The sequence below is a fragment of the Mesoplodon mirus genome (genome assembly GCF_964341445.2).
Source record: "Mesoplodon mirus genome assembly, chromosome: 19".
Lineage (NCBI taxonomy): Eukaryota > Metazoa > Chordata > Mammalia > Artiodactyla > Ziphiidae > Mesoplodon > Mesoplodon mirus.
This window is the reverse complement of record NC_138995.1, coordinates 28,879,411-28,907,225: the sequence shown is the minus strand read 5'-3', so window position 1 is coordinate 28,907,225 and position 27,815 is coordinate 28,879,411. Positions and strand designations below refer to the sequence as shown.

Sequence of the window (27,815 nt, the reverse complement as noted above, 5' to 3'; positions counted from 1 at the left end):
CCTGGCCTCCGCACAGGGCTTATGCTGAGGGCGGTCCAACTTCTGCACAAGTGCAACTGCTCAGGGGAATATTAGCAGTGGCCTTTCCTATTCTAACTGCCCAGGCCTCTGAGTTCTTCAAGAATTCCTTCCTTGGGATGCCCTTGGACTTAGGTGTGTGAAGCCAGGATGCCTGGAGCTGCGACAGCGAGAAGCCAGCTAAGTGCTGAGCCTGGCAGAAAAAAAAGAAAGACCTGGGTCCCTGACAGCTGTACTGGGCAACCGCGGGACTGCTTAATCTCCTTGATATGTGAGCTACTAATTTCCTGTATGGTTTAAGCCATTTTGATTTGGGTTTTCTGGCACTTACAACCAAGAGCCCCCTAACTGACAGGAAGCTCACTTCAAGCTTCTCTCCTCCTTGCAACTTTCCCAGATCATGCCACCTCCCCAGCACTGGCCTCCCCAGTACACACTCACTGGATTCTCTGTCAATAGCAGGAAAGTGAAAGTTTTCTTCCCAAGTGTGGGTTTCTGAAGCACAGTGTTGAGGAGATGTTGAGGCCACATTTGGGTTGAGCAGGGAACAGTGTCGTGGCGGTGTCTGCCACGAACTTAGGAGGAGGCTTATCCAGCTTCATGTGACCAAACAAAACTCCTGATTTTGCTGCCCAAATCTGTTCCTCCTGTGTTCTTCTAGGGCTCAGCAGCATCTCCATCTTATCAGTTACTCAGGCCAAAAACCTGGAATTCACCCTCGACTCCTCTTTCTCTCACACTCACATTCAGTGTGAAAGGAAATGCAAAAAAAGATGTTCTTTCTCCCAAAAAACTCTTTCCTCATTCCCAGACTTCTTTCAAATCTCTGCTTCAAAGTTACCTTGGAGGGGATGTCTCTGACCACCCACCTAGAATAGCAGCTCCTTCTATCCCTCTTACTCGGCTTTATCTTTCTTCATAGCCCATCTGCCCTGATACTTTTTTTTTAAAATCTCTTTAGGTGTCTGCTTCCCCATCCCTGAGAGCTGGGGCTCTGCCTTATTTGCTAATGCACCTCGAGACCCAGAGCAGCTCCAGGCACAGAGCAGGCACCTAGTAAACACCTGTTCAGTGGACAAACTCTTTTTTGCATCCTGCACCGCTCTCGGCACAGGATTTTGTACATACTAGGTGCTCACAAAGTTTGTCTATAAGATGATCACGTCAGCACTTCAATTTCATTTCCGGCAGAAATGAAAGTTTCCTTGCTACATACGGACAAGGACTGGAAAGTAGCACAGAAAAACAGAAACAGCAGTTAAGGGTGGAAACTTTTGTATGCTATATTCTCTAAACATTGTAATGACAGTACAATTAAAAGGCACAGGTATGTTATACTATCTAAGAACCATTTGAAAGAATTGTACATGTTCTTCTTAGCAGTGTCAGTTAAAGTAAAGCAGTCTGTGTTTTGTTAAAGGCACTGAAAAGTGAGACATGAAGACAAAATCTCCCTCAGAACCCCTTATCCCCAGAGACATCTACAGAGAGACTTCAAACCTTTATGAACGGGAACCCTCCTACACTGCTGGTGGGAATGTAAGTTGGTGCAGCCACTAAGGAAAACAGTATGGAGGTTCCTCATAAAACTAAAAATAGAATTACCATATGATCCAGCAATCCCATTCCTGGGCATATATCCAAACAAAACTATAATTCAAAAATACACATGCACCCCTGTATTCATAGCAGTGCTATACACAATAGCCAAGACGTGGAAACAACCTAAATGTCCACTGACAGATGAATGGATAAAGAAGATGTGGCATATATATACAATGGAATACTACTCAGCCATAAAAATAGTGAAATAATGCCATTTGCAGAAACATGGATGCAACTAGAGATTATCATACTAAGTGAAGTCAGAAAGTGAAAGACAAATACCATATGATATCACTTAATTGTGGAATCTAAAATAGGACACAAATGATCCTATCTATGAAACGGAAACACAGACGTAGAGAACAGGCTGGTGGTTGCCAAGGGGGAGGGATGGAGTGGGATGCTGGGTTTAGCAGATGTAAGCTTTTATACACAGACTGGATAAACAACAAGGTTCTACTGTACAGCACACAGAACGATATTCAATATCTTATGATAAACCAGAATGGAAAAGAATATTTTAAAAGTGTATATTTAACTGAATCACTTTTCTGTACAGCAGTAGTTAACACAACATTGTAAATCAACTATACTTCAATAAAAAAAAGAAAAAGGAAAAAAAACCTTTATGAATGACTTTCTGAGAGCCGCAATCTTCAAGAGGTATTTGTGAAAATGAACAGTCGATATCACAATTGCTCTGTCTTTATGTGATATTTAATTTTCAATTTCAAGTATCATTTCATGGGGGTTAATTATCAAGAAGCAATACAGGTTAAACAATTTTTGCCTTAGAAAGCATTGAGTCTAACCCTCCATCTCGGGCAGAATGCTTGCAAATATTCATACATCCAGCCAGTATTTTTCAAGAACTAACCACATTCCTGCTCAAGGAGCCCCTATTTCCCTAGGGAGACAAAGGGGTACCTATTTTTACAGGATTTCAGGGAAGAGGATGTGAGTTGGGCTTTGGAGGAGCACTGTTCAAGTCACTACTGTCCAGTTATGCACTGAGTATCTACTATGTGCAAGGTGCTCTACCAGGCCCTGCAAATTCAGACACAGGGCTGTCCACAAGAAGCTTATAATCCACTATGTGAGATAAGATCTGGAAAAAACTGACCTTAATAAAAAGCAGCAAAATGTCAGATGCCTGAAGAGAAAAGAAAAACCACCCATGTTATAAAGGGGTTCAGAGGAGGAGGAAGCACAGCTGACTGGAGGAATCAGGTGAGGCTTCGGGAAAACCATGACACTCTGTGGCCTAGAAGGAGAGGTGGGTGTGACAGGCAGAGATGTGGGACGTGTGGGTGGGGGTTATTCCAGGTAAGGGAAACCATGCACCCAAGGCATGGAGGCAGCAGGGTGCAGGTGGTTCCGATCTGCTCAGGACGGCCAGTCCCAGCCTGTGTGCTCTGGGCAGTGCAGTCAGGGGTGTGTGTGTGTGTGTGTGTGTGTGTGTGAGAGAGAGAGCGAGAGAGCGCGAGAGGGAGAGATGGTGACTGCAGGGAGCTGAGCTGGGCAAAGACTGCTTCAGCAGGCACGTGGACATTGGATTAGACTGGGGAGAAAACAGGAAAAATGGCCAATTAGAGGCTGTTACTCTAGGGGTGGGGCGCAAGGAGATTTAACTCGGCAAAATGGGCATTTTATTAACACCTCATATTGATGTCATATATTCTTTTTATGGACAGAATATTACATAATAAAAAGGCCTATTTGATTAATTCATTTAGTTAACAAACATAAATTACAGTTTTGCTCTTTGAAGAGGCTGATGTCCAGGGAAGAGAGATGAGAGGGCTGTAACTAGGCGAAAGGGCCGTGGGCCAGGAAAGGAGGGCAAGCAGGGGAGAAAGGACAGCCTACTGGCCCCAGAAGTACTGTTGTGTGGGGAGGGCACATGAGGGAGAACACGGAAGCACAGAGAACAAGGTCCGTGGCAGGATGCTGGGGGACTGTGGTGCCGTGAGCTCTTCCCTGAGGACAATCCTGGCAGAGAAAAGGACCTTTGGTTCATGAACACATTGGCTCCCTGTCCTCCTCAGCCCCCAGCTGGGAAGAGTCCTAGAGCTGCTACTGGCCAGAGACACTGAACTTAAACATCCAGCATCCTCTAGTGCAGGGCCCCGGGATGCCTGCAACAAGATCCTTGCTTCTGTGTACAGGGCTCCAATGTCACACTGTGACCTCGGCACGTTACCATGAACACAGACACTCTCCGGAAGAGGTTTTCTCACTGATGCCCTTTGTGATTGCAGCAGGCAGATTTAAGCAGGGGTTTTCCATAACATGACCTTTGAGGAAAGCTTACCAACTGTTTTAGGAGGACCTGAGACTTGTGAGCCCTGAGAAGGTGGATGGAAAGGAGAGTTTGGGTGTTAGGGCTGACCCTGACCTCCCCTCAAAGAGGGCACTGCAGGAGTCAGCCGTGTTTTCTCATCAGCCGTGCAGACAGGCACATGCCCTGAGGTAGTAACCTGAGTGGAAGGTAGCCTGTGAGGAAAGAAGGCAGACCCAGGTGGTTGGGAGACCTGACTCCTGTCCCTGACTACCCAGGGGCCCTGCAGAGATCTCAGCTGGGAAGAGGCTGGGCAGTCCTTATGGAAGGGGCTCTGAACATGGTACGATCTGGGTTTGAATCCTGCTGCCCCTTACCAGAACATGCCAAATCTAAATTACATACCTCCCGTTGGTCTCTCTCCTAAGATGCCTGCATTTTCCGCAGTTTATAATAAGATTCATAATATGTGTGTTTAGTGTCCCTCTCCTCCACAAAACTTTATAAGCCCCACGAGGGCACAGGCTGTGTTTGCACTGCTCATCATTTTATGCCCAGGGCAGTATCTGGCACACAGACGTATCCACTATTTGCTAAGTGAACGGATGAACCTGGTGAGCAAGTGGCTTGACCTCTAAGCCTCACTGGGTGTTTCTGGTACAAAGCACTCAGCACAGTATGTGGTCACGCTCAGCACCTAATGGATATAGCTGCACATTAGTACTTCTAAAACACGAGGAGCTTGGACTAGATTTTCAGAAGTCAGAGCAGAAAGCGGCTGATCATCTATTTTACCAACCCCACCAGTTTGAGGATGGGAAACCCAGCACAGAGAGGGGAAGAGGGGAAGTGATTACCCTGGTGATTTTCAAGGACCCCCCTCCTCCCTGCCACTGCCCAGCTCCAGCCTCCAGACTCAGTACTGGGAATGTCTCAACTGCTTTGTTTTTTGTTCCCAGTGGGCCATGTTTTGACAGAGAAGGTACATCATATCAGTTCCCAAATCTTACTTATTCCTCAGGGGCAGCTCAAATGCTATCTCCTCCAGAAAACCTCCTGTGGGCCTCTACTATTCAAGTGCCCCAGCCCTCCAACTGGTCCAAGTATTTTCTGCCCTGATTAGTACACAGATTTATCTTCCTCCGTACACCCGTCAGCTCCTTCTGGGTCAGGAACATATCCGCATCAAATGCTTTCATACTTTTCCAATTCCTGGGGCAATGCCTGCTATGTTCGTGAGTTAACAAATGAGTCAGTGAGCAAGATTTTCTGGCTGCTCTAGGGCAGGCCACCCTTTAACTTGCCGGGGCCATGGACTCTTCTACAAAAGACCTGAGCATTGCCCCAGCCAAGCTGAATCAAGTGGAACACTGAGGCTGTGATCCCAAGGCAAATCCACACAAACTAAATTTAGCAAAGAACAGAAGCAGCCGTCACGGACTTGTGCGAATGGATAAATGATCCTGATGATCAGATCAGCAGCCACAGCAGACTGCAGACCACCTCTCTCTGGACCAACAGTGGTAGCTGAGACAGCTCCTTGGACAAACCAACAGGGTTTTCTCACCTATAAAATAAATGTTGTTTGACGGCTCCTTCCGGCTCAGTTGTCCTAAGACTCTCACAGGCTGATCCTAGAGGCACTATTTTGCTCAATGGAAAACACTTTAGTAGAACGTGCTTTGAAAATTAGTGCCAGAGAATACTAGTGCTGGAGTAGACCCCAGGGGCCATTATTCCTAATCTGCCTTATTTTCAGAGCTCTCCAGGCACAACTGAGGACGGTGCTGATGAGCAGGACCCAGGCCTTGCCTCCTGCCTACAGAAAGAGAAAAACTGATGGTTCAGAGCACAGAGGGCCCTGCCCTTTTTCCTGACAGTACACAGTGCTTGCCCAGCCTGGCTGTGGTGGCCACTGCCCACCCACTGCCCGCCTGGGCTCCAGCCTTCAACAGGGAACCCCTGGGTAGTAAGAGAAAGCTTCCTTAGCTGGGATCTGAGTGACCAGAAAGACAGGGTTCCAGGGCAGGGTAAGTCCTGTGGGGGTCAAATGACCTCAGAGAATCATAGTCTGACAGAGGGGTGGAAGCCCCCAGACTTGCAGTTGGCCTCTCCTACCCAGTGGCCCAAAAACAGGCTATGAAGGTTTATCCTACCACACAGCACTTCTCAAGCAATGAAGGATTCAATTTCTTATTCTTGCTAAGCAGAGTCAGATACGTAACTGCTAATCAGAGCTTCTCATCAGCCTGAGGTAACCAGGGTTACTGCCCTGGTTGGATGTAATTCCAGCCAAGAGCAAAGACGCTCTGCGGTCTCGTTAGCCTGCAAGACCTGATAACAGATAGGATCCTGCTAGAATTTTTTCTTTTTAGTGCTAAAGGTCATCCACAGACCACATTACTACCTTTAAGAACCCCAGAATGGGGCCCTCTTGCATCTAGCCTAAGACATGGTTGAAAGCATGAGGGAACAGAGGCCCAGTAATACTGTCCTTAACTAAAGTCCCAGAGTGAATTAGTGTGGATGGTCATTCAGTCAGTGTTTCTGGGGCTTCTTTCTCCCTTATGAATACGTGTTCAAGTAGATGGTAACTCCACCGGGACAGGGACCCCTCCTTTACCTCTAGTACAGCACGGTAAGTGGCCGAGAGCAGGGGCCTGGTACCAGACTGCAATTCTGCCTCCATTGTGTACTTGCTGCATCACCGGAGATGCAGCACTTAAACTCTGTGCCCCGGCTTCCTCATGCGCTAAGGTGAGAAGAGTACCTTGGGCAACTCTGCCTCCGTTTCTTCAGCTGCAAAATGGGGGATAAATACATATAATAGGGCCTATCTCACTGGGTAAGTGTGAAAATAAACTGAGTTAATATAGGTAAAAATGCTCAGAACTCCGCTTAGCACTTAGTAAGTACTTAATAAATATTTTTAACAGCTGTATTAAGATGTAATTAACATACCATACAATTCACCTATTTAAAGTACAATTCAAGGATTCTTGGTATGTTCACAGATATGTGCAACCATCACCACAGTCAATTTTGGAACATTTTTATTACTTCAAAAAGAAACCCTGGGGACTCCCCTGGTGGCACAGTGGTTAAGAATCCGCCTGCCAATGCAGGGGACACAGGTTCGAGCCCTGGTCCAGGAATATCCCACACGCCGCAGAACAACTAAGCCTGTGAGCCACAACTACTGAGCCCACGTGCCACCACTACTGAAGCCTGTGCACCTAGAGCCCATGCTCCGCAACAAGAGAAGCCACTGCGATGAGAAGCCCACACACCGCAACACAGTAGCCCCTGCTCTCCACAACTAGAGAAAGCCCACACACAGCAATGAAGACCCAACACAGCCCTCAAAATAAATTTAAAAAAAAAAAGAGAAACCCTGAAGTCTTTAGTTATCATCTCTCTTCCCCTCCCCCGCACCCCTTCCCACATCTAAGCAACCGGTAATCTACCTTCTGTCTCTATCAATTTCTCTATTCTGGACTTTCATATGAATGGAATCATATAGTACATGGTCTTTTATGACTGGCTTTTTCACTTAGCATAATGCTTTCAAGGTTCATCCACATCATACCATGTGTAAGTACCTCATTCCTTTTTATAGTCGAATAATAGTCCATTGTATGGATATACCACATTTTGCTTATCCAGTTGTCTATTTGGGTTGTTTTCCAACCATGAAATCATAAAGTCAGACCACAGAGCCATGAGGTAACTCTATGTTGAATCGTTGCAGGAACTGCCAGATTGTTTTCCAAAGCAGCTGCATCACTTTACATTCCCACCAGTAGTGTAGGAGGGTTCCGATTTCTCCACAACCTTGACTAAAACTAGTTGTTATCTGACTTTTTGATTCTTGCCATCGTACTGCGTGTTAAGGTTTGCATTTCCCTGATGGCTAATGATGTTAAGCATCTTTTCATGTGCTTATTGGCTACTTGTATATCATCTTTGGAGAAGTGTCTATTCAGATCCTTTGCCCATTTTTAAAAATTGGGGTATCTGTCTTTTCATGACTGAGTTTTAAGAGTTCTTTATATATTCTGGATACAAATCACTTATTGGATTTATGAGTTGCAAATATGCTTTCCCACTCTTTGGGTTGTCTTCGCACTTTCTTGTCGATGCCCTTTGAAGCACAGAAGTTTAAATTTTTATGAAGTCCAATCTATTTTTTTCTTTTATTGCTCATGTTTTGGTGTCATATCTAAGAACCCTTTACCGAACTCATGAAGATTTATCCCTATGTTTTATAGTTTTTGCTTTTACATTTAGGTCTTTGATTCATTTTGAGATAATTTTTATATATGGTGTGAGATAAGGGTCCAACTTCATTCTTTTTCATGTGGCTATCCAGTTGTCCCAGCACCATTTGCTGAAAAGACTATTCTTTCCTCACTGAATGGTTTTGACACCCTTGTAAAAATCAGCTGACCACATATGCATGTGTTTATTTCTGGACTCTCGATTCTATTCCATTGATCTGTATGTCTGTCCTGCGCCAGTACTATGCTGTCTTGATTACTGTTGCTTTGTAGTAAGTTTTGAAATTGGGAGGTATAGGCCATACTCTGTTTTGGCTATCCTGGGTCCCCTGAAATCCTACATGAATTTTAGAAGCAGCTTGTCCATTTCTACAAAGAAGGCATCTGAGATTCTGAAAGGCCTGCACTGAATCTGTTGATCATTTTGGGAAGAGTTCTCAATAAATATTAGCCTTTTTTCCATCTTTTTCTTCCTCCTCCTCTTCTTATTACTACCACTATAACTATTACCTTTTAAGCATTATGATAAGTAAGTAAGATAACCCATGTGAAGTGCCAGCATGTAGTAAGAGTTCAATACACATTTGCTATTAGTGTTTTTGGCTGGGCTCCAGAGGCTGTCCTAGACTGGCAGGAGAGTGGGCTGAGTGACCTTCACAGTACCCACTAACTCTGGTGGTGACCACACTGGAATGCAGGCTGTTGTCAGGTATGCTACAGGAACTCCCAAGTCAAGGACTTTTCTTTATCCCAAGCATGGTTTCCTACTGAGGGTCAAGGTCAAAGTCTCTGCCAGCGGACAGCACAACCTCTACTCATGTTCAGTCCCACAGGCCTGTAATCAGGAGCTCCCGTGAGTGACATAAACCACACACACTCAAATCAAAACACCTTCTCAGCTGCCTTGGCAAGAAGGGACGTTGGATGGCGTGGTAAGGAAAAGAGCAAGTTTGATTTAGCACTTCTCAAACCTTAGTCACTCAAGGACCACCCTCATGATTTTTGGCCATAATACGTACCACGCTTGATTAGTTTAGTAGTTTAATTTAATTCCACATGCTAGGAACAAATATATCTTATTATTTAAAAAAGAAATTTTATATTACTGCCTTAAATGAAAAACCCTTACCACATGCTTTAAGTAGGAGATAACCATGAAAGCAAATACAACAGAAACAGAACCTTACAGTAAGACCACATAATAAAATGCTCTTTGTTAAAAAAGGAAGATTAGCAAGGCTTAGAGGGATTTAAAGACATCCTAGTGCCCAAGTGAAACTCTCTCCTTGACTTGATCAGAAGGACTGAAAGAGAACAGAAAAGGGACTCACTCCCCCCCACTTAGTGATGGAGGGGTGTGCTATGTATAGTTACCCTTGCACCCCAATGCTGCACACTAGGCTGAGGAAGGGGCTTGAGAAATGATGCTTTAACCCCCAGCTCTACTGCTCAACCACACTGGCATTCTATGATGGTGGGAATCACATCACAGGCTCTGGGCAATGTCACCCACCCAAAGTGCTTTGAACTCACCATGAAAAATTCCATAGGAGCAGCATCAGAGCACTGTAGGGTCAGAGGAGAGTCCTGCATGGCTCATCGGGATGTAGCCACGGGACTGCTTGGTTCTCAAGGTCTGCCCCTGCTCCACGAAGCCACCAAGCACACAGAGCACGAAGAGCATGGAACCCTAGAGAGAGCTGGATGATACCAATGCCACCTCCTGGAAGGAGCACTCAGGCCCTGGAGGCACCATGGCCTTGGCTGTCACCTACCTTCTTCCTCTGCACAAGGGTGGCCTTCCTGAGCTGAGATGAATCAAACCAGAGACCACACAGAACTTGTCCTATTACAGTTTCCAAATACCTCTCTAACACCTGGGTTGTGAAGGATGACCCCACTTCAGGAGAACACCCTGGCTTGCTTCACAGCTCACAATTGTGTCAACCTTAGCACCTGGCCATGAGTAGCCCTGAGCCTGGAGAGAGAGGAAATCACAATCTAAGACCAACCAATTAAACCAAGATCAAGTCATGGAGCTCCATTTACAACCCTGCATAGGGATTCCATGGAGGAAATGGGAAGTCTACAGAAATGGGAAAAATTAGATTCTGATATGAGATTCAGATAAAAGTTCAGGACAGCAGAAAAAAGGCCACCAAACTGACATGCTCAAATGTATACACATATGGGACCCACCACCCAATAAAAGCATTATACAGAGCCATGATGGATTGATGGGACACTTTAAGGAAGTGGTTGAAAACTGATACTACCCTGGGGAGTGAAGTTACAGGTGTTCACATCTGTAGAAACCTGGAGACGAGGCCACAGAGGGGGGACCCAATGACGATTTGCTAAACCGAATTTGGATATGGGGGGCAGCAAAACGCCTTCCATAACTCGACGGACAAACAGGATCCAGGGAATGGTGCCCACAAGAGGAAGCGTCTCCAACCTTGCCTCTTGCTACTCTTGAGCCCTGCAGAGACTGAGCTGAAACCAATGAGAGGACACTTCCCCAGGGGCTACTGAGGTGGCTTTCAGAGGCACCTGAAGAAGAGTCCCCATCTCTTCCTCAGACACCAGGGGCTGGTCGAGCCCCTGCCTTGAATCCATGCTGTGTTATATGAAGCCTCCTGCTGTGCTTTCTAGAACCACCCACCTATTCACCTTCTGCAGTCCCAGGGGACAATGACAAGTTGTTCTTCTGATTTAAAAGCTTGACCTGTGAGCACCTTTGTGGAGACAGGACTCCTTTTTTGAATGGCTCAAGGACAGTTACTGAGACCCCCTCACTCCTCAACGGTACTACCATAGCCTCTGCTGAGTCGCCTACGCTAAGATGCTGTATGCTGTTTCTAACCTTCAGTGAATAAATGGCAATCTTATTCATTCACTTTGGGAAAGAGATCCAGAGCTGAAGGCTCCAGTGATAATTAACAATGACATTTACAAGGGTCCCCCACCTGGATTATTTGTAGTTGTTCCCACATTAGCCAATCTGCTCTAAATACGGAAGTTCTTAACATTTTTTCCCCCCAGAGTAACAAACCCTCAGCAATCATCTGTAGAACTCATCACTGAAACAATTCTTCATTAAAACCTGAAGGATGGGGCTTCCCTGGTGGCGCAGTAGTTGAGAGTCCGCCTGCCGATGCAGGGGACACGGGTTCGTGCCCCGGTCCGGGAAGAGCCCACATGCCGCGGAGCGGCTGGGCCCCTGAGCCATGGCCGCTGAGCCTGCACGTCCGGAGCCTGTGCTCCACAACGGGAGAAGCCACAACAGTGAGAAGCCCACGTACCGCAAAAACAAACAAACAAACAAAAAACCTGAAGGATGTGATGCCTCAGCACCTCTGGATTTAGGCTCCAAAAGGAGACAGATATTCTTATCTAGTGGCGCCTTACCAGCCCCTGTGGGCTCAGCAGCTAAGGATGGCCTGTCCAGTATGTCCCTAGGACCCACTCTGTCCATGGAAGGTGTTTTCAGCTGCAGGAAGCCTAGGCTGGGGAGGGGAATGCTGACTTGGCTCCGTTTTATAAGTATCTAACCACCAAAGAGAGTTCTATTAAAATTTAGTCCCAGACTTCCCTGGTGGCTCAGGGAAGAATCCGCCTGCCAGTGCAGGGGACATGGGTTCGATCCCCGGCCCAGGAAGATCCCACATGCCGCGGAGCAACTAAGTCTGTGCGCCACAACTACTGAGCCTGCGCTCTAGGGCCCGCGAGCCACAACTACTGAGCCTGTGTGCTGCAACTACTGAAGCCCACGCGCCTAGAGCCCATGCTCTGCAACAAGAGAAGCCACTGCAATGAGAAGCCTGCGCACCGCCACCAAGAGTAGCCCCTGCTTGCTGCGACTAGAGAAAGCCCGCGCGCAGCAACAAAGACCCAACGTAGCCAAAATAAATAAATAAATAAATAAATAAAATTTAGTCCCTTTTTCTTTGCTAAGAAAACCTACTTAGTGCTTCTAAGTGGTACCCAAGGCAACTTCCCACAGTCTCCATGGTGCCAAAGCTGGTGGTGCATTTTACAGAGCTGCCCTTCACCCTGGCAATGGTGGGCATACTTATAATCACAACTTGGAGTGGGAAGAATCTTAGGTGGAGTGTTTGTGATGGGCCAGTGCAAACCTTTCAGAGGTGCCCAAGATGTGAGTCTGCGATACAGTGGTAAAGTGTAGTTTCTACTGTCTCTCTGTCTGAGAGCAAGAAGACAGAAACGAAAGGAAAGATCTTCCAAGAGATAAGCAGAGCATACAAAGTGATATGCAATCATATTTGTTGATATGGGTAAATGTTCAGAGTGTATATTGAGTGTGAGGAGGGGTAAAAAAATCGGGTGTTCAGTTTGACACTAATTTTTTTAAAATAAATTTTACTTATTTATTTTTGGCTGCGTTGGGTCTTCGTTGCTGCACATGGGTTTTCTCTAGTTGCGGCGAGCAGGGGCTACTCTTCATTGCAGTGCACGGGCTTCTCATTGCGGTGGCTTCTCTTGTTGCGGTGCACGGGCTCTAGGCGCGCAGGTTCAGTAGTTGTGGCACACGAGCTTAGTTGCTCTGCGGCATGTGGGATCTTCCCGGACCAGGGCTCGAACCCGTGTCCCCTGCATTGGCAGGCAGATTCTTAACCACTGCGCCACCCGGGAAGCCCTGACACTAATTTTTGTTTAAAAACATGTACCCATACATTGAAAGAAGTCTGGAAATACATACACCAAAATGCCAACTGTGGCTTCCTTGAGTAGTGAGAATACAGGTTATATTTATTTTCTTCCATTTTAAAGTCTGTATACTTGGGACTTCCCTGGTGGTCCAGTGGTTAAGAATCTGCCTTCCAATGCAGGGGACACGGGTTTGATCCCTGGTTGCGGAACTAAGATCCCACATGCACAGGGCGACTAAGTCCGCGTGCCGCAACTACTGAGCCCATGTGCTCTAGAGCCCGCAAACCACAACTAGAGAGCTTGCACGCCACAACTAGCTAGAGAAGCCAGCACGCTGCAACTAGAGAAGCCCGTGCGCCACAGTAAAAGATCCCACATGCTGCAACTAAGACCCGATGCAGCCAAATAAATAAATAAATATTTAAAAATAAATAAAGTCTGTATGCTTTATCTATGAGAAACAAGTATTAATTGTGTAACAAAAATGTTATTAAGAATAAATGTGTGTGTGTTAGGGCATGCTATGCCAATGGGTCTGAGTCTCCTGCTACCTGTTTTGTACCCTCCAGGGTGGAAAAAGACCAGGAGTGGAAGCAGAGTTGGCTTCCCTGAGCCTGTTTTCCAAAAGAAGTACCTTTTCAACAAATTTTTATAGCACATAACATTACTAACTTAAAAAAGAATGTCAATACAATGGGAGGCAAGATTCAGATGCTGTGACACATCACGTTTTTGTCCCCACTCTCCATCTGGTCTCAGCTCTGAGATATTAGAACCCAGCTGTGCCTCTGAATGTATGCATGGGCAAAGGCATCCGGGTGTCGACGGCCAAAATGCATCTTTTTTTTTAAGAAAGAATGCACCTTTCTCGATTAAGAGGGAAGAGGAGGAGCTGTCAGCCTGTATCTCAAATACCAGGCCCTGTTGGCACCTCATAGGCTATCACACATTGGGAAAGCCTGACCCTCATAATCCCACCTTTAGAAAACTTCATCTTGTGGCCAGGTATCAGGAGGATCCAACAAGTGTGCTGGAAAAAGTGGTCCCACCTAAGGGTGTATGTGCCTATGGGTATCTGTGACGGGGATCCATGATGGAGACTGTCTGTCACATAAGCCTCAGCCCATGTATCTCCTTTTACCCTCACTTCCTTAGAACATGGTAAAATGTATGAAATAATGCTTCTGGCTCAAAGCTTTGAGAGAGATGGAGAAAGGAAGTTATGGATAGCCAGTTACAGATTACACAGATGAGACTGTTCAAGGGGTACCCCAGGTACCTAGACACTAAACTGGCCTTTTTATCCATTGCCAGCTGGCCTTGCAATGTGCAGCTGTTAAATAAACAAACAAAAAAGAATTCACGTTTTAATTAGATGAATTTGTGCTCCATAACTTGTCCATTTTTTTTCTAGAGCCAGAGTGTTTGTTATTTCTTTGCAATTTCAGAAGTTATGAAATGATTCATGGTTTTGTTGGAGCTGAAGTCAACCAATACCATTCATAATTGTGAACAATCTCTGTTATTGTTAGAGGGAAACACCAAGGCATCTGTGCTTCCCAAAAACACATGGGGGAGAATTCCAGTTTGGAAATGGAACGGCTGTGTTTTTCCCCCTAGAGTTAAATTTACACAGATGGATTTCCAGGGAGATCTTGGCATTCTTCTGGTTGGAAGAGCGGGGTGGCCACCAAGATGTATGATTTCTCCTCTCTCCCTCCTCTGTCAGACAGAGGGCATCCATGTTGTAACGCTCTGCACACTGGTAAGTAACCATTAAATGCCTGTCTCCCCTCCAAGAGGATAGGATTCATGAAAGTAGGACCACATCTGTCTTATTCACCCCAATGCGCAGCTCTATGTCTTGCATACAGTAAGTGCTTAATAAATGTCTGTTGAAAGGCTGCACAAATCCCACTAGCCTAATGTCACTACTCTTTAGTTCTTTGACTCTTTATATTTATCTGCATTGGGTGATAACATCTACAGCTATACGAGAGACCAATCTAAACACAAAAGAGAGAGAAGAATAAAATGATGATGATGATGATGATAGCAAATATTCTGTGAGTGCTTGTTATGCACCAGCAACAAGCTAGTCAGCACTTTATGTACAGCATGCCACTTAATCCTCACAACTTTATAAATTAGGTCCTATTATCACTCCCATATTTTAGATGATGTAAGTGAGGCCCAGATAAATTACATAAACTTACCCAAGATCACCCAGCAGTAAGTGGTGGAACTAGACACAGACACCCAAATGCACAAACCCACACACTCCACCAACACTGCCACTGGCTAAAGCACTTCTCACTGCCTTTTCCAGAATGTGTTCAGAATCTGAAAATATTTAATGGTGGTAAAACTTGATTCTCTATTGATGACACTGACTTCGTGAAATAAAAGTCATTCAAAGCCATAAGATGTGTGATGCTTACAGAGGATCACTGAGTTTGGGAACAAAGCTGCTGGTGTGACAACAACGCCATGAGACCAGTTTGCTCTGGTGAATCACGGACCAGCTTGGAAAGGTCACTCCAGGAGAGAAGTAGCACACTGTAGTGAAACACAGCTCTTGACTGGAAGTTAAGAGGTTTGTTTGCAGGATAAACAAAGACTGCTACTTCATTTCTCTGACCTTGGCCAATTAAAGTGACTGGGCTGGCCTGAACCAATGCAGTTCACACCTATTTGGAAGTCATCACTGGGAATCTCTAAAGTCCCTAAGAAGGGCACCTCTACTTGCCCTTCCTTTCTTCCAATTTACCTCAGACAGTAAATTCAGAGAGAGAGAGAGAGAGAGAGAGACAGACAGACAGACAGACAGAGACAGAATGTGGGGGGGCGGGGGGAATAGAAAAGATACAATTTACCAAAGCCTCCCTTTTCTCCAACATGATCTATTTTGCAAGTTTTACCTAAGGTTCGATTCTTTGAATTAAACTACAGTGAGTATTGCCCATACCATTAATTTCTTTTCCTTAAAGTAGATCAATGTTGATTTGCCAGCAAAGGTCAACCAGTTCGGCAGCTTCAGGAAAGATCTAGGAAGCAATGATGGGAGAACACTGTTTTCACTTTAACTAAGAAGTAGAATCAAGAATCATGCCTGACGAAGTCTTAAGACTGATGCTGAGACTTCCCTGGTGGTGCACTGGTTAAGACTCTGCCTGCCAATGCAGGGGACATGGGTTCGATTCCTGGTCCAGGAAGATCCCACATGCCCTGGAGCAACTAAGCCCGTGTGCCACAACTACTGAAGCCCTCATACCCTAGAGCCCGCACACCGCAACAACTGAGCCCGCGTGCTGCAACTACTGGAGCCCGCGTGCCTAGAGCCCGTGCTCCGCAACAAGAGAAGCCACTGTAATGAGAAGCCAGCGCACCGCAACGAAGAGTAGCCCTTCCTCACCGCAACTAGAGAAAGCCTGCGCACAGCAACAAAGACCCAACGCAGCCAAAAATAAGTAAATTTTTTTAATTAAAAAAAAAAAAAAGAAAAAGACTGATGCTTAGCTTCTCTGTGTCAAAATGCACTGATCCAAAAGAGTCACCATCTCAGGTAAAAACAGGGCAGGCTCAATCCCCCTTTATGGTGATTTCCAATGACAGAGACTCACCCAAGTCATGTACATAAAGTGCCACTCCATTTCTCCTCCTATTTTACATACGGCCATGAGATCCTCACAGGTCAAGTGATGAAGATAAATATCTTACCTCCCGCCAGAATCAATGCACATTCATCTTACTCCAACAGGCAAGTGGCTAGCTACAAGGTGGGGTTACTCTTTCTTAGCCCCAGCAGAGAGCTGGGTGATGGGGGCAGACGGTGAAGGACACAGAGACTGCAGTCTACCCAGCAGGACAGCCAGGGAGGCCAGAGGAGGGCTGGGCATACTCCACAAATCCATCAAAATCCCATGGAAAATGGAAGGTTCTCTCTTAGCAAGCATTCCACCATAAGCACCACCTTTGGAAACAAGTTTGGTGTGTGCTCTAAAGGAGCCAAGGGGAAATGGTGGATGGGCAGAGGCTACGAGAGTGGAGGATGCTCACCTGGGCTGCCCTCCAGGTGCACTAGCACTCTCTACGTTCTTGTGGTCTCTGCAGGCACCAGCTTCCTCATCTGTAAATGCGCCGGGCTGCATGCTCTTCTAAGCTCCCGTCTTCTCTAAGAGTCTAAATCTCTATCAAGTTGCCAGATGATCTGTATGGACTGAGCCTTTTATTAACATCCTAAAGCTCCCTGCAATCAGAGGGAAGTACTGAATTTCTTTGAGGGAGCCAAATGCTAGAAGAAATATTGCACCTCAGTCATCAGCCCTCAAGAGAGCATGACCTTAACACTCTTTCCCCCACCTCCAACAGCACCCTGAGAGCTGTAAGCTGTGGCTAAGTATGTCTGCCCGGTGAGAGAACAGGTGTCATTTCTAGAACTCAAGCACTGGAGCTACATTTAAACTCTGATGAGTCAATGGGGAGAGAGACATGGATAACATTTTCCGGGCAAGCAGGTGGCTGAACATTAACTAGCCAGGTGCAGGGCAGCTGCAGATGGCCGTGTGCTCGCCACTCCAAGGCAAACAGGTTTCTGACATAGACAGATGACCACGGGGAGAGAGGCAGACTGGTCTCCTCAATTCCTAGGGCTAGAATGTGCTCTCCTGGAGAATCTTTGAGTTGGAAAGGGCCCCCTGCACACCCACTGTGGTCATCAGACCAGGCGCGTTGTGGGGAGGGTAGAGGGGAGTGCTGGTCCTATTTGGACCTCAAGAACTCCTATCCCCTCACGGAACACCCTCTGGGTAGAGCAAACGAGCCCGAGAGTGGGGAAAATGGGAGCGGCAGAACTGAGAAGCTACTTCAGCTTTGAAACAGCTCACAGGCTCATCCAGGCTTTTGCCTTTGGTGAGATCTCCCCAAACTGGCTATCAGAACCCCATGGGAGAGCCTGAGGAACTTCAGGCCTGGCTGAATCACAATAACCTCTCTTTCCAGCTATACTTCCCGAAAGACAGCATTCAGCTGCAGGCCACCCCCTCCCCAGAGATCTACCCCCCTCCCCAGCCATAAGTATCCCCAGCCTAAGGACATTCTGGGCCAGGGGGCCAAGGTCATGAACCTGGTTGGTCACACAAGTTTTGCTCAGGCCTTTGCTGCTCCCTAGACTGGTTGCTATTGAGTCCTCCAGCCAGAGAGGGTAGGACAGGGGTGCGACCGCTCACCTCCCGCCACAGACCAGGTGGGTTGGGCCACTCACAGTCCTTAAAAGTCCCTAACTCTAGGTAAACCCGGACTCCTTCAAGAATAAAAACAATGCGGGTGTGGGTGTCTGGAGGGAATGTAATGGAGTCAACCTCCCAGCTTAGGTGACAGGCAGACCTTAGGTTACTGAAGGCAAAGAGAGGCCAGGGGCAAATCAATATCAGACTTCCCGGCAGAGCCGGGTTAGCACAGTGTCTGGGCTGCTTAGTTTGGTCCAGTGACTTGGTTTTGTTTTCTCAAGAGAGGGTAAAGTCAACATCAGCAGGCCAAGGGTTCGCATGCCATTTTGTGGTGCCAACTCGCAGAGGAGAGAATGTGGAGCGTTTGCGGGGCAAGGGTGTCAAGGTGGCCAAGGGACTCTCGGTCCCCCTTGAACAGCCGTGGGCACTTCCCCTTCCAAAGCAGCTCCCCAGGCAGCAAATTTCCTGTGGCACTCCCAAGGTAAGCAGTTCTGCTGGCAACTCTCTGGCTGGGACAAACACAGACCTTGCGTAGTCACCAGGAATAGAAATCCACGAGGCTTGGAACCTCAAGGCCCAAAATGTTCAGATGACACTGTCACCTTCCAGGAAATCACCTCACGCTCTACTTCTGAGTTCCACGCCGAGACTTGCATCCTTTCGGGTGTTGGCTCCTCATTCATGTGCAGGGAGGACAAGGCAGAGGAAACAACAGCCTCGTCCTGCGGAAAGCCGCTCACTTTTACCCTGGCACCTACTCTGCTGGAATCTGACTCTCAGAAATGTGCTTTCCTCTCCATACAGGGAAGGCCATCCATTCATTTTCTCAGTCATTCAACCAGTCTTTACTAAGCATCAGCTATGCGCCAGCCCCTGTTCTAGACACCGGGGGTACAGAAGTGAACAAAACAAAGTTGCTGCCTACACACAGCTCTCACTGCGGTGACAGTGATATTAATAGGTGAGCTCCCAGTAAGCACTGGCTTTGCACCGGACACCATTCTAAATGCTCAACATAGATCTTGTGTAATCCTCAAGACAACCTTAGGCTCACAGGCCCTACTATGAGCACCCCACTTAAGAGAGGAGGAATCAGAAAGACAGAGGAAGTAACGTTTTGTGGTGATGGAAGGATTCAAACCCACTTAAACACTCTGATACTCTGCCTCCCGAGGTATGTGACAGTCACTGATACCATTTCCTGATGGGGAATTCTTTTTGGCCTGTCTTGAAAGCCATTTCTGTAGAGGACGTGTTTTACTCACAAAATGGAAAGTGCCGGTAGGCTTTCTGAGGACAATAAAAACAGAATCACGAGGATATAAAGAAGAGGAGATAATCTTTGTGAAGCTGTCTTTCTTCTGTCCGTCTAGTTAGAAGAAGCTGGTGGGAGGGCACTCCACCTTCACCCCTTTTGTAAAGTCCTTTATGACCTATTTTTTAAAATATATTTTATGATTAAAGTTTAAAAAAAACAGGAGTATATCAAATAAAGAGTAAAAGTTGGGTATTACCTTGTGTGAGCGACCTAGTTGGTCTGTAGCTGGGGGAAGACCAGCTCTGTGAGAGGTCAACAGTTTTTCATGAGTTCTGAGGTCAAACAAGTGTGGGAAACTCTGAATTTGTTTGTCCTGCTGGGTTTGTTGTTGTTTTTTTTTAACTACAGAACTTCTCAGAGCATTTAATACGCTAAAGACCATTGTGTCTCTCCAAGATGGGGATACAGGAGGTAGCATTTTCTTACTTGACCGTACAACTATCTTAGGGGGAGGTGCAGAACAAATATTAAAAGCTCGTGAAACCAGAAATCCAAGGAATATGAACCTGGGAAACGCTCGACTCACTGGAACCACTTTCTCTGCCAGAAGCACTGTTTTTCTTACTGGGCACATCTTTGAAGATGCATGAATTTCTCCAGCAACTACCTCAGAGTTACGAGGCTTCAGAGGGTCAATCAATCATGTTAGAGTAGGCATCAGGAGGTCCTTGCGTCAGGGCTTCATGGACTTTTTTTTTTTTTTTTTTTGTAGGGGAGGCTGTAGGAAGGAGGACCATCAAAAGATAAGCAATAGTAAAGTAAGAACTAAAAAAAAAAAAAAAAAAAAGAAGGTTCTAGACTGGGTTCTGCCACTGTCTTGCTGTGTGCCCTTAGACAGGTCCTTTACCCTCTCTGGGCATCAATCTGGTCCACACTCACCCTTCTGCAATAGATGGGAATGGACCAAATGGTCTGGGGGCCCCTCCAGCTCCCACATTGTATTTCTCACTCTGCCCTGCCACCTAAATGGGGGAAGTGCTGGTGGGCAGCCCTGGGGATGACACTGTAACTGAGACACATCTGTCTCCTGAGACCAGGTGCCACCTTGCCAGGGGCCCTGCCCTGCAGGGTATCAAGAACAGGAAGGGTGTCAAGCCTCAAAGGAGCAGAGGCCCCTGCGGAAATATAGGCTGGGCCACCAAGGGATCAAAAACACGTGACCTCAGATGCCAGTGACCTTGATGACCTAGTATCAAGCCTGGTGACTTTGGAAAGAATCACAGATGAGCCCCTTGAAGCAGCTCTGTGCACAGTCTGTGTTCAGGTTTGTTTAGGTGGTTCAGAGGGTAGGCTGTGTCCACTCTCTTTCCTGATCCATCCCCAATCCCTACTCCCGTCACTGCCTCTCCTTCCCAGCTCCCCCTGCTCCCTAGTCCATAAGCACCTCCAGGTGCTCCATGTCCTGCAAGGCCCCTAGGCCCACACACTTCTTTCCTGTCCGTTCCACATCTTCCCAGTATCCTCACATTGTACCCAGTTCTTCCTATTCCCCATGATCCCCGAGTCCTCCTTTTATTCAGTCAATTAGTATTTATTAAGCACACAAAACATGTCAGGTGCTCTTCTATGTTCTGGGGATACGGCAGTGAACAAAACAGACCTGGACTGGGCTCTCAGGGGACGTATATTCTAGAAAGGGAAAACAGAAAATGAACAAAAAAGCACACAAGAGGTGGTCATAAGTGAAGACTTAAAGCAGAGTATGGGAACAGCGAGTGATGAGGAATGCTATTTTAAAAGGCAGGGAATCGTGGAAGGCCTCTTGGAGGAGGTGACACTTGGGCAGAGACATGAACAAAGGGAGTCCCTTCCCTGGGTAAGAGTGAGTCTGCTCTGAGCCCACCTCCAAATGGCTCTCAAAGCCAGCCACCCTGGGTTTCAGGACCTGAACATGGAGCTGGGTCTGAACAGGAACCAGCCAAGCCCTTCACAGAGAGAGAGTAAGCCAAACTGCCCAGGTCACGGCAGCATCCTCTTTGTGAACCTGAACACCCTCATTCTTCTCACCTCTTGCAGTCTTTGGCACCTGGCTTTGCGATGTATCCGTGGGGTGGAGGTTAACAAGACAAGGAAAGTGAACAAAGCATCAGCTGTTTCCCTACAGAGACAGACATCCAGTGCCCCAACTCCACAGCCCTGGACTGTGAGGGTGCAGACTGGTAGATTATGGTGGGGCTGGGCCTCCCTTTCTGTCTCTGGGCCTCAGTTTCCCATCTGTGAAATGCGAGGGCTGGATGGTCTCTAAGAGCCCTTCCAGTTCTAAACCACTGTATGACTCTGGACTGACACAAACTGGGTTTCCGGGAAGAGGCAAACAAAGACACAGAGAGTGAAGAAACCTTTTGGTTTCTGTGGGAGTGAAGTGGAACACATTCACTCCCACACTGGAGAGAATAACTGGAAACGCAATCGCTGAAGCATTAGCCCAAAAAGAGGTCCTTCTGGGAGGCCCTTAGCTCTCTGACACCAAAGTCTTGTGGGCCGAGTCTCAGTGGTCCATTTCACACACCACACTGGACCTCTGGTTTATATAAAACAGACCATAATGATTATTCCGACAGTTTCAGGGATATTTTATACACTCCCCGCCCGCTCTCCGACTGGGGATGAAGGGCAGAGCTATAAAATCTGCTTGGGAGGCAATCCCTTATCAGGGGGCCGGCAAGGCACTGTTTGCTGAAGGCCCCGTTTGCCCAGGTGCAGCCACCATCCAGGTCTGAAACAACAGATGGCCCAGGCTTGGAAGCGAACATCCCGTTTCCTCTGGACAAGCCATGTTTACACAGGGACAAGCGGCATGAGATCCTGCTGAGGGCCGTGGAAGAGACCAGGCCCCACACCAGGCTCCACTGGGGCCCCTGCACACTGGGCTGAACGACTCCTGGGTGTATAAAACTCACACCAGGAGCATACCAGCCACGAGCTAAACGCAGAGCAGCAGTTTTAATTGGAGTGTTTGAAGAAATTATGTAAGTTGCTAAATAATCGAAAGCATCGTTTTTATAGTATAAAGAGGGGTTTGTTTTATAATATAAAGGAAATGCAAAAATTCACATTAATTTTTAAAATAAAAAGCCAGATATCAAAGAATCTCTGAGCTTGAGATGGGCTGCTTCAGGTGATACCCTTTGACCTTCCTGGGCACACACTCACCAGCCTCTTCCACAAGGGCTACTTAGTATAAAAGCTTGAGAAGCTTTAGGGATATACATACTTGGGCTTTCTTTCATTCCACACATACTCACTGGGTGTCTGATCTGTGCCAGCCATGGTTTTAGGCACTTTGGAGTTAGATGCACTTGAGTTTCTGGGCCTCAAGTTTATTTTTTGTTTGCTTGTTTGTTTGTTTTGTTTTGTTTAAATCTGTAAAATGGAGATAATGAATTTACCTCATTGGGTTATTGTGAAGATTAAATTATTTCCTTTTATCTACCTACCTACCTACCTAGCTATCATCTCCTAGAACAGTGCCTGGTAGTCAGCAGAGATCCAATTACTTGTAGCTCCTGTCCCCAACCATGGGTAAAGGCAACAGTGATGTCTTCCAACAAAGCAGACATCCCTTAAAACAATTCCACTTCTACCCTCTAAATCCTCCTTTCAACCACTAAAGTCATTTGTCATTTCTCCTCCAACACAAAAGTTCACTGAGCAGCATTACCTTATACAGAGAAGGTTAATTTGTTCAACCAACAAATATTTATTGAGTTCCTACTCTGTGCCAGGCATACCACGAAGAACAGAAAACCCCTGCTCCCCTGGAGCATACATGGGGGAAGACAGACAACAAACAAACAAAAATATATAAACACACCAGGTAGCAGTAAGTACTTTCAGGAAACACAAAGCAGGGTAAGGAGTGGGCTGGGATTTACATAGGGTGGGGTGGTCTGAAAAGACCTAAGAAAGTGACATTTACACAGAGCTGAAGGAAGCAAGGCGGTGAGGCGAGGAGACAGCGTGCAGTAGATAGTAGATTAATAAGCAGACCTGGGACTCGGCACGCAGGTTTCTGAGCCCCTGGTGCTCTTCCCACTGCACTAGCTCTAGGCCAGCAGAAGGGAGGGAGGACACCGCCGTGACCCATGGGCGCATGGGAGAAAGTGTTATTTCCAGTTATAATTTTTAGTTAACTTTTCTATTTTTCTTTTTGTCCTTATGCATTTTAATATACATAATATAAAAATACATGTACTGGGGATACAGACTTAAACATCTTTTACTAAAGACGTGCAAAGTCCGAAATGCCTGCAAAGCCCTGATGCTCCCTAGGTGAGTCTCTACCTACCCTATTCCAGCCTGGCAGGGCCCTGACCAAACCCGGGGGGAACTCTCCTTGCCAGTTGCACTTGGAATGCAAGAACCTGCCCAGATGCAGGCAGGCTGGCCTCCCTCCCTGGCTCAGGAAAGTGCCATCAGCTCCAGAGCAGTGCTCAGGGCCGACTGGTCATGCCAACTCTGGGTGACACCTTCCAGTCAATCCTGCTATGCTGCTTCGGGTAACACAGCCCAGCACGGCCCTCTCGGTCCAGGGGAGCCAGGCAGATGCAGCCACCACAGCGGGCTGTGCACTCCACTCAGCCTCCCTGACCACAGATTTCACTCAGCTCCAGCCACGCCTGGCGATGCTGAAGTGTACCATTTCATAGATTGTATCACCAGTGAGAAAGGTCAAAAGGCTGCTGATGGAGACAAACAATGCCCCCATGTCTCATTTTGTTAGCAAATTAATAGTAATACAGCCAGGGAAAGAGGTGGGATAGGTTCAGTATTTACTGAGTCAGAACAATCACAGTTCTCGCTGCTCAAGTACAGTGGTGCCTCCGGTGGATGGTGCTGGTCAAGAAGGGAGCCGCTGAGGGTGCAGATCAAACACTCCTCAAGCCCCAGGCCAGGCTCAGGCCTGGGAGTCGGGACAGGAGCCTCAGAGCTCACTTCCTGATGTGCGAGGACCAAGCCAAGAGCTAGCCTGCGGAGGCCACCACAGCTGCGTTCCTCCCGAGCAAGGGACACCTCAATGCTTCCTGGGCCGAGCAAGTAACACGCGTGTAAAGCAGGAAGGTGGTGAGACAGGAGGGAATGGAGGACCCTGAGGGTGGCAGCCGGAGAACACACTCTCGTCTAAGGCGAGATGAATTACATGTCTGTCTTTCTTCTCCTTCTATTTTTTTTAACACTGTACAGGCCAATAAAACAAAATGATTCCAACAAGAAAAGGTTCCCCTCATCGAAAAAGCCCACCCCATACAACACAGCTGAGGGTGGATGAGGTCTGTGGGTAACCATACTGTAACCTCTGGTCTGAAGACTGTTCCAAAACTTTCTAAAGACCCACTTTTAACATCCTAAGAAAAGTAGCATGGCACTGAGGATGGGGTGGTTTCTGGAGGGCAGTGTGTGCAGTGGTTAGATTCTTGGGGTGACATCAAACCAACTAAGTTCAAACTCAGCTCTGCCATTCACTGGCTGTACAACTTCAGTTCAATTTCTTGGCCTCTTTTTTTTTTTTTTTTTTTTTTTGCGGTACACGGGCCTCTCACTGTTGTGGCCTCTCCCGTTGCGGAGCACAGGCTCCGGACGCGCAGGCTCAGCGGCCATGGCTCACGGGCCCAGCCGCTCCGCGGCATGTGGGATCTTCCCGGACCGGGGCACGAACCCATGTCCCCTGCATCGGCAGGCGGACTCTCAACCACTGCGCCACCAGGGAAGCCCCTCTTGGCCTCTTTTATTGTTCCGTAAATGGAGAAACCACCAAACTCACAGATAGGTATCAGAGGGACTAGCATTAAAATGAGGTAAAGCATGCAATTGCCCAGAACTTACAGAACAGGCTGTTTAATACATGCATCTAAAATTTAACATGGCCAGAACAGAACTGTTTTCCCCAGCCCCAGCCTCTTTCTCTCGACCTCTGATCTTTCCCACCTCAGTGGACAGCATCACTACCACCGAGATGCGCAGACCAAAGACCCTGGGATCCCACAGCCGAACCGGGGAGTGCACTGTAGCTGGCTCAGTCGCGCTCACAAGAGCTAACTGCATCATCCACTGTGAGGTTGGTAGCCTGGAATCAGCCATGGTGGGGATATTACACCACAGAAACTGGCACACTACACCCTGGCTAGCGTACCAGCATTCCACTGTCCTAATTATATGTAAGCCCTACTGACTCTACCTCCAAAATAGCCTGATTGCAGTAATTTCTCACAGTCCACTACCAGGTCCCAGTTGCCACTACCTGTTACCCACCTGGAAGACCACGATGGCCTTCTTCCTGTCACCCTGCTTCCCTTCTTGCCCCTCCACTGCTATCCTCCCCAGAGCAGCCAGAGTGAACTTTCCAAGTATAAATCAGAGCATAGCTGTCTTCTAATTAACTCCCTCCAACGGCTCCTCAACATGCTCAGAAAGACTTCCTGAGGGCCCTGCCGGCCCCTTCCAGAGCTCCCTCCCCTCCCCCTTCTCCCTCACTCCCCTGGCTTCAGCCACCCTGGCAGCCTTCCCGTCTCCGGGCCATCACATGCTCACCACTATCCTGTTCCTTCTGTTTGGAAAGTTCTTTCCCCAGGTCTCTGCATGGCTGCCCCTTTCTCACCACTGGAGTCTAAGCTCAGATTTCATTCCTTAAGGAAGACCTCCCCTGACCACCTTAGCTAAAGCAGCCTCCCAGCTAGCCTCCATCACACTTCCCTCTTTTACTCTCTGGATGGCCTTCAGTACCTGCAATTTATTATTTGTGTGTTTGTAGGTCTTCCTGAAACTAGAATGGCAGCTCCCTGAGGGCAAGGACTCCGACTCTTCCTTTTACAGCCATATTACCAGTGCTAGAACAGTACACACAGCAGACATGTCATTACTGATAAATGGGGCTATGATTATTAGGCCACTGATTAATCCATTCCCTCTCTGCTAGAGTGGACTCCATCCTCCCATTAGAAGGCAGGGAAGATGCTCCGGCCCCATCAGAAAGCGCATACCTCCTCACCTGACAACCAAGTAAAGCTCAGATTCAACTAGTTACAGGCCAAATAATTCCTGTTAGTACCCTCCGGGTGACCAGGGAGTCAGCACTTCCAAACCTTCATTTCCTCATCTGTAAAGCTAGGAAAATCATACCTGCCTCAAGGGATTACTGTAAATCAAAGTAAGTGCCGAGCCCAGGCCTGGCATACAGGAGGAACACATCAGTGTCCTTTTCATGGTACCACCCACCATACCTTCCATTCCTCCATGAGTTACCTGATACCCCTGACATTGTAACACTTGACATTTCTTGCCCAGAAAAGAACAGTTCTGACTTTGCTCAACTCTCCTCAAACAACCAGATACAACGACAAAGCCCTCATTCCAATGAGACAGCATAAATGCCACCTTCTGCTCTACAGTGATATAACGCTGTCCCTGTGGCTGCCTCGTGTCAGGGGCAGCCTGGCACAGCTGAGGGCCCAGAGATATGGGGCACCACCCCATCCCGCTTTAGCTGGCTCTTGTGAAGAGAGGGGACACTACCAGCTGCCCAGAAAGATCTCATTGGCTGCCGAGTTGCACTCAGCCTAAGCAGAGCCAGGGAGCCCTGGAGACGACAGTGCATCTCTGACCCGGAGTGTGATGTGAATGTTTTCCAGCCATCTCTCTGAAAGGGTCTTGAAATGCAGGGTTCACTTGGGACCCTGGAGGTGTCCAGATGGGTTAGAGATGGGGCAACTGAGTCCCAAGGAGCCAAATGGTCCCTGGTTCCATCACACTATAAGTGTAAGTGAGCAGACTACCCCCAGGTCCCCTGACTATGCCATGCAGCCTTATGTCAAAGCAGAGGGGCACTGATGTGGGCAAGAGTGAGTCAGGCATCTGCTTGCTGTCCTACCGGGTCGCTGCCGCCGGAAATCTACAGAAGGCCGAGGAACAAACTACAGAAAGGCCTTGCCAAAGGCCACCTCCAGGAAGAAAGAACGGGAGCTCTCACTTGTCTGTTAGTTCCTCTCTCCAAGGCTGGGCCAGGGTCAGGTTCAACACCTCTATCCCATGGGACTGGCCTCCAGCTTAGCTGAGACCACAGGGTCTAGAAAGCCCGACAGAAGTGAATACAGCTTGATGCAGAGGAAGACGTACTAGTCAGGGAGTCACAGGCTACATTTTGGGCTCTACCGTTACCTGAGGCATCACCGGAGGCAGCGTCCTTCCCCACTGAGCCTCGCATTCTCAGCTGTGAAACGAGGGGCTGGGACTGCTGACCTCTCAGAGTCCCTCCATCTCTAATGGTGCTCATACAATTCATTCATTCTTTCCGGTCCTCAGCCATTCATCCAACATACATTCCCTGAGCATCTTTTCTGGGCCAGGCACTGTGTTAGGTATTACGGGGGATGAAAGAGATGCATAAAACGCAGTCCTTTCCCTCAAGGAGTTCTGAA

The 27,815-nt window shown here is 47.5% G+C and overlaps 1 protein-coding gene across 4 annotated transcripts in view; it reads right to left on the bottom strand.

Moving 5' to 3' along the window:
- Nucleotides 1–27,815, bottom strand: part of GNAO1 (G protein subunit alpha o1) — a 171,719-nt gene that overhangs the window by 113,689 nt on the left and 30,215 nt on the right. Inside the window, exon 1 of one of the 4 annotated variants that reach the window (XM_082607728.1) lies at nt 16,918–17,212. The exons of the other annotated variants lie outside the window; for them this stretch is intronic. Within the exon in view, the coding sequence (XP_082463854.1) occupies nt 16,918–17,009 (92 nt within the window). The 5' untranslated portion in view covers nt 17,010–17,212. Of the gene's footprint in view, nt 1–16,917; nt 17,213–27,815 lie in introns of those variants that run through there. 4 annotated transcript variants of the gene reach the window in all.